This window comes from Varroa jacobsoni, unplaced genomic scaffold (assembly GCF_002532875.2).
Source record: "Varroa jacobsoni isolate VJ856 unplaced genomic scaffold, vjacob_1.0 scaffold_1466, whole genome shotgun sequence".
Taxonomy (NCBI): Eukaryota; Metazoa; Arthropoda; class Arachnida; order Mesostigmata; family Varroidae; genus Varroa; species Varroa jacobsoni.
In genome coordinates, this window is record NW_019214368.1 from 1 (window position 1) to 11156 (window position 11156).

The 11156-nt window shown below is 42.9% G+C and overlaps 1 protein-coding gene across 1 annotated transcript in view; it reads left to right on the forward strand.

Annotated features, from left to right (window-relative positions):
* Positions 1–1236: 1236 nt before the first annotated feature.
* Positions 1237–11156, forward strand: part of LOC111270346 (uncharacterized) — a gene marked incomplete at its 5' end in the record, with an annotated part of 15554 nt that continues 5634 nt past the window's right edge. The window contains 10 exon segments of the mRNA XM_022850513.2: positions 1237–1299; positions 1736–1888; positions 2986–3187; positions 5707–6209; positions 6422–6622; positions 6950–7602; positions 8109–8383; positions 8662–8841; positions 9269–9651; positions 9995–10352. Of these exon segments, the coding sequence (XP_022706248.1) occupies positions 1237–1299; positions 1736–1888; positions 2986–3187; positions 5707–6209; positions 6422–6622; positions 6950–7602; positions 8109–8383; positions 8662–8841; positions 9269–9651; positions 9995–10352 (2971 nt within the window).

Consider the following 11156-nt stretch of genomic DNA (forward strand, 5'->3'; position numbering starts at 1 on the left):
TTTAACAAAGCAATAGTAGTCCAGGCAAGAGATTCCGGACAAAATACACTACTTCGTTTTAAGGAGTGCAGGATTTATGTATATGGACCCTTGATTTTGATGGAAACCAGCCGCTCTGCGCACTTTTGACTGAGGATTGTTTTCATTTGGTGATGCTAGGTATTCGCGGTTTACGTTTAGCCATATTTGGCTATTAAGTCTAGCGGGAGCTGTTCCGCTCGTTCAGCAGATTCACTACACAACCTATTTGGTTAGGTTAGGTTACTACAGTCAATATTCTGCAGCGGATCCTGTAGTCGATTCGCTTTAGCCTAGTAATCACACGTGAAAAAGCATGAGCTTTGTTTGACTTAAGAAGCTTTTTTCGTAGCTGACTCCTAGCTGCCTGCTCTGCGACATATCTAAGTATCGCTGCATCGTCATTATTTCGAAAATCTATTTGTGAAAGAGGTATAATACGTACATTCTGAGTAGATCGAGCAATTGAAGGGCTGTGACTAAGTTTATCATTGTTCCCAAAGCTCGGATTTTCACTGGAGGACCAAAGTCTGTATCTACGTCCAAAGTAAACAAACACAATATAGCAGAATTATTTACTGCAAAACAGATATGCCCCAGAGTTGATCACAGCCAACTCTTTTTCAAATAAATGCTTCCTAGCTCATGGGGGTACCTATATTTCAGCGTGAAAATAAATTACAAATCATTTCGACAAATACTCTAGGCTGCTTACAACCTCTTTTAATGAACGATCTGAATTTTCGTTCATAAGCCGTCTGATCGTCATTGGATTGGTCATAGGGAGTCGCTCGGATTGTGCTCGGTCGTGAAGTTTAGGTTCCTTATCAAAGTGAACAAATTTACGACAAAACCCCTTGTTTTTTTGGAATATCCTTAGCGTAGCGCAGCGTTGGAATGGACCATGAGACACTTAGTATGTTACAATGAAAAGCTTTCTTTATGTAAAACTGATTTCCTGCCAACTTTGTCGCTTCGAACGATAGTTTTATATTCTGTTTATGTTTTTATCTATATGGTGTCTAGGACGTGATATCTACGCCTCTATTAGAGTAGCAACGAAGGCGTTACAGAGGTTATCTTGGAAGCGTAAACTGGTGTTTATTAGTGTTGAAAGTCTCTTTTTTGTAATGAACATCATTGCATGAATAAGCATAGATAAGCTCTTGCAAAAATGCAAGAGCTTATCTATGACTAAACTTATCGTAAACTTTTTAGGGAGCCGACGGACTCCCCGGCTATCGTGGACCACGCGGGTCTCCTGGAGAAGTCGGACCTATGGTACGTGCACGTTTTTAGGACTTTTAAACAAACAATGCGACATTCTTTAAGAACAAGATTAGCTCACATGAGTTTGTGTAATACGCATGATTTTTCTTCTGGTGGTTTTCAATTATGATGAATAAGTCTATTTATTCATTTTATAAAAAAAACACCTGCGGTTTATTCGCCGCTAGAGTAAGGTTGAAATGATTCCAGGAAAATCACCTTCATACGATTTTGCTAAGTTAGATTAGTTAGAATGAATTGTCTGACGTGAAAGAATGCGGTTATTTGCATCTTTATACGGTTGTGCTGCGTATATTTTATTTATGAGGGATCTAAACGATTCATCTAAAAGATTATGGTTCGGCAAGTGTAAATCTGATATTGAAGATTTACGTAAGTGCAGGCACGGCACTTAGAAAAGGAGTAAGAAACTACAGCCTGATTATAGGGTCCTATCGGCCCGGAAGGCCATCCCGGAAAATCAGGAAGTAAAGGCCAGCAAGGAGATCCTGGTTGGGACGGAACTGATGGCCAGCCGGGAGCAAAGGGCAGTCGAGGATATCCGGGTTACCCTGGTGTTCCCGGACAAATAGGGCTGCAGGTCAGTTATATATTAATAATTATTTGGCCTAACTTGAACCCTGTTTAGTGTTGCAATAATAATATCGAATTGATTTTCAGATATTTTACTATATTTTTTGAGATGCCTTTCTAAAATGCTTATCACTAAGAAACAGCTTTTTTAGACCACGTAGGGCCCCAGCGCTAGGGTCATGTTATAAAAAAATGCTAGCTAATCAATAGGTCGCAGTTGTGATAGGATTATGACAAATAGGATTTGAGGAATGTATCGATAATGACACTTGTAGAGTAATAATATATGGTGTAATAAGTAAATAAATGGTCAGAAATATGCTAAATTTTTTTTTTTTTTAATTATAACGATAAGTGCTCCGTGATCTATCGTATACACTCATATGATCATTGGCTTTTGTCAGTCTGTAAATTAATCTTTTTGTCTGTAAGATATTGAAATAATTTCCCAGTGATATTACCTATCAGTTTACACAGTACGTTCATAACATTAGAGCTACTTTGCGTTCAGTTGAAATTGGCTATAATAAATGATGAGGAACCACTAAACTGTGTATTCCTCAATTCTAAGTCCGTTTTTAAGGCTGTCACCCTCCCTGAAACCTTTCAAGACACTGGCTAAATCTGCTGTATGGGACTAAATTAATTAAGGGGATAACGTCGTTTGAAAAATATCGCAAACTTCGCACACAACCAGTTTTTAGCTTGTGCTCATATTTTCAGGACACATTCGGCTGGCCTGATAGAATCATTTTCTCTCTTCTATGTACATTATATATCGACTTTCTTAAGAATTCCATGCTTATTAATGTGTATGCTAAACGAATGTGCCTAGATCAGGCTGGAGCAACGTGTTTCTTTTACAGGGCTTTAAGGTATACAGTAAGCGGTGTAAAGATTTACGCAAAACTACTGTGAAGCGCATTGTCAACGCCCCGTCGGTACACAAGCCGCAGACGTGCGACTATATGCAATATATTTTATATTTCTTTTATTGTAAAATAACGTGTGCAAATATGAGCACCAACTTACTGGTTATGAGTAAAAACTGGTTGTGTGTGAACCCTATAATATTATAATGGCTCGTATGTCCTTCTCGTTTAGGGTTTACCTGGCAACATTGTACGTGGTTTGGTTCCCATCCAAGGCCTTCCCGGAATACGTGGTGAACGCGGTGATCCTGGGCCGATAGGATACAGCGGTTTTAAGGGACGAGTTGGCCCTAGGGGTTTTCCAGGTACTCCCGGAAGGCCTGGGCCACCCGGATCGCTAGGCTCCGACGGTCGCCCGGGGCGTTCGTTGAAAGGTGGGTTTCATCAATGTATGTTATTGTATTATATTATACAACCCCGAAAATGTTCAGAGGCATCACTATCGAAGATTCTGTGATTATCAACTTTTATTTTCAACCAATATTGCTTCCGAACAGGTGCAAAGTCATTTACTAAGTTTACTGTAGATGGTTTGGTAAGGACTGTTCGAAGTAAACTTTTAAAAAATGGAGGAGCTGTTGGTGTGATATGTTTGAACGGAACTCAGCTATGTTCAAAGTACAAACGCACTTCTTAGACAGATTTTATACTAATTAAACTTATGCGATACATATATAAGAACATACAATATATAAGACACGTCATTTGTGTCTGGAAAACACAATCGTGCTCTATAAACGTATGAACTCAAGATTTGAAAACGGACAAAAAAGAAGGATTAGACAAAGCTTCATCGTTATTACCGTCCCCTTTTTTTTTTTATCAATATCGCCGTCACCGTACTCGTTGAGACCTAGGAGTTGAAACCCTTCGAGTTACCGGGTTTCTACACCGCCGTTTCATCATGAGTAGTAGATGGGTACAAGCTCTGTACAGCCACATGCTGCAGAAAGAAATCAGGAATCACACGTTTGCAGAGCACGATGTAGAAGTACTTAAAAGCAGTATGTGTAAAACCATAGTTGCACATGTCTGCCTTTGAAACAACGAGAACGTGACAAAACTGTTGGACAAAATCACTCGTGCGTCATGTATTTTTATTACTGGTTGTCCCGTTTACGCTGGCTAGTTATCTGAACACAGAAACAGACAAACTGAATGACCCCCAGACGCACAACGCGACTAAATTTCTTCAGTAACTTCAGGTGTCGTCGTCGTCGTCGCCGTCCCCCCTCAACAATAGCAACATGTCAACTTTGAGAGTTGTACGGAGAGATCGGTAATTAACATATTTGTATCCAGTTTGAGTGGTGGAAAAGTCCGATGCATTAGAGGGATCAATTCGTTAGACAAGCGACACGCTCTAAGATAGCACGTACTGGTTGGCGTCAAGTTGCCCCTCTAGTGGAAAAAGAACTCCATAAAAAATACGGTACCCAAGATGCTAAATCAGACCAGACAAGGCTCCAAAATGACAACTTCTCTCTCACACGGATATCGACTGCTGTGACGGAGCCTTGACTAAAGTTCTAAAGTCATTCATAAGTCACCCCAAACCGCGGCGACAACGCCCGTGGTTTGATACAAATTGTAACCCATCTGTTGCCGCACTGTGTCAGACGCGGCAATCGATCAAGCATCAGCCAGCTATAGAGCTGTGCTGTGACTTTCTACAACACTGGTATTTGCGAAAAGTTCTCGCTGTGCAATCCTGTTACATAAGTGAAGCTGGATTGTGTATCAACATGTACAAGACAAAGGCTAACAAGTTTTGCCGTGAGAAACGCTGCTTTCGATACGCTTCGCACAGACAGAACGACTTTGAAGTACGTGAATAACTTCAGCTGGCTGTGGGTAATCTTGCCCACGAAAGACCGAATTTCTGTAGGGCTCATCACAAACAGTGCACCAAGCAATGATTGCAAATGAATATGGTCGCCTTCGAGACTTTTTTGTGCATGGCGCATGACTTTATTCGAAATAAAGGTGGCCTGATTGTTTCCTGCTGAAATCAGTTTGTCTCAGAACATCTCTTGTCAGAGTAGCTCGAAGGACATGACCGAATTGAAACTTGTTCTTAAATCTCACTATCAAGCTCTGTCGTCCTTCGTTGAATATATAGTGCGCCTCATAGGCTACACACCGATCTGAAACCTATATTTAAGTTCTGGACTTCCCCTGCCTGTTCAAAATTCGTCAGCGAATCAGAGAATAATGGCAAAGGTCGGTTCTCTTCTTCGTAATAGGGGAGCTCTGATTAATGAAGTATGGAAAGGGCGAAATGGAACCAACTTACACATAGTTAAACGTCTTGCAATACGTGGGCTTCATCACAACATATTTTGGACTGTGGATTTTACAATTAGGAGTTACGTGTATCTGTGCAAGACGTAATGCTCCAGGTAACATACGGCCTCATGCACTGCAGTACCATTGCGGACCAGTTGTTCCAGTTGGACACGCCGGTTCCCAAATTTTAGATTTTACAGTATTGAGCGACGCAAACCTTATTTGTTTACAACGTCTCATAAAACAAATGTGATATTCTAATTTTAGTAACTTCTACTAGATCTGATTTATATATCTCTGAATCCATATATAAATACGCATAAATAAATATACATACAATTATTTTGCAGATTATATTATAATTATAATAAATATAAATATTATAATAAGTGAGTACACGTTGGCTTAGGTTTCTAAACATGAGTCACTTTAATTTCTGCGAAAGATGTAATTGATTAGTTAGTGGCACATAGAAATGTATGCACTAACATTTGCGCTGTGTAACTTTCGCAAATTGATTACAAAAGTAACAAAACTCATTCTAGAACATAGTAGAACAAGAAAATTGGGCCGTTAGATTGAATCATTGGCTAATGCATTGCAGGAGAACAGGGCGACCCCGGTATAAGTGGTCCACCGGGTGAGGTGGGTAGACCAGGTCCACCAGGATACCCTGGCTTACCAGGAGAGCCCGGAAGACCCGGTAAAGACGCTTACGGACCTCCAGGTGAACCGGGTATTGATGGAGCGCCTGGTATTCCCGGTAAACCCGGCTTACCAGGTGAAGACGGTGCGCCTGGTGAAAAAGGACGACCAGGCATAGGGGCTCCGGCTACTGGACTACAGGGAGCACCTGGACTCCCGGGTCCACCAGGACTTCCCGGAGACGACGGGAGTCCTGGACGACGCGGTGTTGATGGAATGCCTGGTTATCCTGGCGATGACTGCCCATTCTGCCCGAGCGGACTTTCGGGTATCGAAGGTGATCCTGGGGATCCCGGTTTCCCTGGATATATTGGCGTGCCTGGCGAACCTGGGCCTCCTGGCACACCGGGACTTCGCGGTGGCGACGGCCTGCCTGGTATACCTGGGGACAAAGGGGCCCCGGTAAGCTCACATTGCATCTGACCTACACGCATATAATTATGATTTTAGAGACAATTATCACAAACTAAGTAAATTTTAATATCTACTCTCGCTCAACCTAGGTCTTGAAATATTGTTGCAATTCTAAACGTCCCTTTAAATTATTTGAAACATGTAGTAGAGCTTTTGCGTTTCTATGCGTTTAATCGGTTCTTTTTTAATAATTGTTTTAGGGAATCCCGGGTCTCCCGGGACAAGACGGCCAGAAGGGAGAACGAGGTGATTCGGGCAAGCTCATTCTTCAAGGAGATTTTCGGGAGCAGATAGGAGAACCAGGTCTTCCTGGTCCACAAGGTCGCAAGGGCGAGATGGGCTTTCCGGGTGCTCCGGGCAAACCGGGTCGTATAGGGGCTGAGGGACGACCAGGAAATCCCGTAAGTCGTGTTGCAATAAGCATTAAATAATAATTTAGGCACAAATGCTAAGGTAGCTTGAGTTTCCTAAAATCAAATAAAAGGTTTTTGCTTGCTATTGCTAATAATAATATTATTATTATATTATTATAGGCTTACTAGCGGTCTGCGTGGTTTGTCATTGGCAAAATAACAATAGTGGGTTAATACTCTCGTAAATAAACACAAGTTTTCTTATTACCACATACTGAATCAATAACACTGTATAGTGCGCAATCGCGTTTAAATCAAAATGCGTCTATTACGTTTCTTACTGAAAATACGCCAACGGTTGTCCTTTTTTGTCAGGGTGTTCAAGGATATCAAGGAACTCCCGGTCTTACGGGCTATAAAGGCATTAAGGGTGCACTTGGAGACAGAGGATTTCCTGGGATGGGCTTTGCTGGATTGCCAGGTGCCATTGGGCCCCGGGGAAATCGCGGACCCCCAGGAATTCAAGGTATGCCGGGCCAAAAGGGTGAACCAGCTAAAAGAGACATTGATATTGCACAAAATATCACGCGCTCACATGGTGACAAAGGTTTGCTCGGACCAACTGGAGAAACAGGAGCCATGGGTGTGCCAGGCCTCCCAGGTGAAACAGGTAAGGATGGGAGACCTGGTCCTCCCGGTATGAGAGGTCCGCCCGGGCCACCTGGTTCATCGCCTATAGGAGAACCTGGTGATCCAGGCGCGCCTGGATATCCAGGCTATCCTGGGTATCCAGGTCCAATTGGAGAGAAAGGTTTACAAGGCGAGCCCGGTGATATAGGTTATCCCGGTCCACCGGGACCGAAGGGACAGCCAGGTTTCATAGACGGAACAGGTACCCCGGGGGACCCTGGTGAGCCGGGTCATCAAGGTTGGCCAGGTGAACCCGGCCACTCGGGACCTGATGGTCCGCCGGGTCCTGCAGGCTTCCGCGGAATGCCAGGTTATCAAGGAAAGCCCGGCGATATAGGGTAAGTTTCTTGCAAATTATGTTTCGCAGTTTTTTTCTAAGCATTCATTTTATTTTTGTCATTGACATGGTAACGGAATGGATAAAGGGGAAAAGAGCAATCAAGGGATCTAATGGCCCATCCTTAACTGACACAAGTAAGGTGTTTCAAAATACTTGAATTCTTCATTTCTCCGAGCAGTTAAGTCTCATCAGGGCTTAAACCTTTTGAATCCATTATAATCTATAATATGTACATTGAAAATATTGCCCTTTTGGAAGCCTATTGCCTAGACATGCCAGCTTTTACAAGACAAAAACTCAAAAATTCTTTTAAAGATTGCGCGTACTTTGATGTTTGAAAATGGTTTGTTGATCTCTAATCAGGCTACATAACTTAAGCAATCTAATCAGTACCTCTATATCATTATGGCACAGTTTTCCGCACGTCACTTCGCGTATTATAGTGTATAGTTTGAAGATAAGCTGCGTAAGTACCTGAAGATGTAAATTCCTTGTCTCTGCTAGTTTCGATGGTCGGCCCGGATTACCGGGTATTCCTGGTGATGCTGGTTTCGGTACTAAAGGTGAAATGGGAGAGGTGGGTTACGACGGGACACGTGGAGCACCCGGCCTTCCAGGAATGCCAGGTGCAACTGGATGGCCTGGTCTTAAGGGTTTGCCTGGTGATATCGGCTACCCGGGCCTCGTTGGCCTTGCAGGAGAACGTGGTCTACCAGGATTAGACGGACTGCCCGGGCTTCCCGGTTACCCTGGATACATCGGAGACGTGGGGGAACCTGGTAAAGTATCCAAAACAGATACTAATAACATCATATTCAGCTATGCTTTTAAATAACACTAATGTTGTCTAAAAATAACGGAAAGAGAAAAAAGTACAAATGGCTTCCGATAATTTTTCGGTACAATAGTTATATTTCGCAGTATATTTTTTACATTAGTGTACGTCCAAATAACCTTTGAATAAGTGTACCTAATGCGTCTTTCCCAACAGACAAATACATATATGCATGTCCGTGTTGTGTACAAATAAATCACATTCACCTATCGTTTATTACAGGCGACGATGGGCTGGAAGGATTGGAGGGTGCGCCCGGTTGGCCAGGACCGCAGGGCTATGAGGGTTCTCCAGGTCTGCCAGGCGAACCAGGTGAACCCGGTCGCGTCGGAGTGACTGGGCCTGAGGGAATTAAAGGCGATAAGGGCTTAATCGGCGATCCCGGTTTTGACGGGCTTCCGGGTATGCATTCTCTGAGTCAGAACAGTAGATATCATGGTACTAGTTCTATCTTTATAATAATACGGACAATAGTATCTAAAAATGTGACGCGGGTTCCGCCTTGCTGGTGATACGAACTGTATTTAAAAAAAATACCTATAAAACGAAAAAATAATAATGACTTCTTAATGATGTTTTAATAAAGTTTTTACCAAAGAAAAATATTTGCGGGGTCAATAATACAAAACAAAGACTTGTTAGCACTATCCCTGAAACCACAATTTACACAAACTAACAAATGATTTCGCATATTGCCCTACATTACAATACGTTCCATCGAAATGTATGTGGATGGTAAACAAACCCAAGTAAATTATTAGAAGCGTGACATTTTTCCATTTACTTACTACTTAGTACTTGTTGAATCAATCGTACCTCATTTTTGCAGGCCCACCTGGCGATGACGGTCGGCTTGGAGACATGGGTGACGATGGCGAGATTGGGATACCAGGATTTGATGGAAATTCCGGCTCTGATGGGCTACCAGGTCCATACGGTGAAAAAGGCGAGCCTGGAGACATGGGTGACCGTTTTGGGGCTCCACCCGGTGCTCCTGGACCCCCTGGTGCTCCTGGGAATAGCGGAGTACCCGGTCTTCAGGGCAAGCAAGGCATGCCTGGTTACAGTGGGCCACCTGGACACCCCGGTTTTCAAGGTCCCCTGGGAGAAAAAGGCATTAGAGGTTATGCTGGATATGTGGGTACAATAGGATTCCCTGGTGAAGATGGCCTCATTGGTGAAGTTGGACTCCCTGGCGAAGATGGCGATCCTGTATGTTGTGATATTTAAGAAAATATATTTAGACAACTATTTTTAGTATACATATGCCACTTCGCACAGAAAAAAAGACATCGTGAAAGAAATAGTTTTTTTTTTGTTTTATATTACATGTGTCTGATGGTCCATTTTGGGTCCACAAAAATTAGACGTGTCGAATCCTGGTTTCTTACCAATTCCTGAGGAATAGCTTATGAGTTAATCTACGCGCTCAAAAAAACATTAACTAGATTTCAATAATACGTAGTGTTCAAGGCTGTGTACATTCCATGACTGATAAAGGTTTGCACAGATGCTTGTAGTTTGTCTCATGTTTCCTTTTTGTGCTAATTTAAAGGGACGTCCAGGAGTCCCAGGTTTAAGTGGTCCCTTAGGTACTCCAGGCCCGCGTGGATTTCCGGGTCCGCCTGGCCCTAAGGGCTCTACTGGTTATGATGGCATTCCCGGAAGCCCTGGTTCTGGAGGCCTTCCTGGTCTCCCTGGGAATCCAGGACTGCCAGGTCTCCATGGTGTTAAGGGTCTGCCGGGTTTGGAAGGCATGAAGGGAGAGCCAGGCGAAGATGGTCTTTTGGGTAGGCACGGAAGCCCCGGAATTCCTGGTCAGCCCGGCCGTAAAGGCATGGCCGGACCACCTGGCTTTAGAGGAAGAGCTGGTCCTCCAGGCCTGCCCGGTCCCGACGGAGTTATTCAAGGATGTGAGTCTAACATTATTACAAGATTTTTAGCAAGATTAATTACGGGCTTTATTGTCGTTAAAAACATTTGCTAACGATGGATTGCAGGTTGGAGTTTTTTGAGCAATTTCGTACTTTCCAAAAAAATAGTGTCTTAAAATTCAGTAATTCTTAAAACCGTTCAATTCGTTGCAATAATTTCGACGGTGTTTCCTACGTACGATGCTTATAGAAATCAATAATGTTCATTTAGAATATATAACGTTTGAGAGCTTCCGTTCCAGCCGAAATTTCATCACTAAATGTCAACTGCTCACACAACTATATTACACATATAGGGTTAGAGTTTAGAATCGCTTCGCCTCTTTTACTGAATGGTAATCTGTGCTGTTAAAAAAATATATTGAGAAGTTAGTAGCTTATAATGAACTAGGTGAAAATGAAGGGCCGCAGGGCATGCTAAAGCACCAGCTAACTATTTATGGCCAGTGATTTGGCTTTAAAAAAAGCTGTAGAGTTATTGGCCGTATATCACGCGGCCTCTTCAAGTAAATTTACGCCTTTTGCCGCATGCTCGCCTAGCCACATCGTACAACTTAAATTGCTTTAGTCTAGAAACAACGCAGAATGCGGAGCCAAGACATGTCAGAGTCTCCTCAGCCAAATTTTTGGAAACGTTGAAAAAAATTCCCGCGCATTTTTAAACCTATTTCCAATGTCTTTCCATTTCCACTTCCAATGGATAACTCTATCAGCGTGGTGCTGTAATGGTGTGTGCTGTAACAGTGTGGTAGACTCAACTCGAAAGAACTGTCTCAAAGGGGA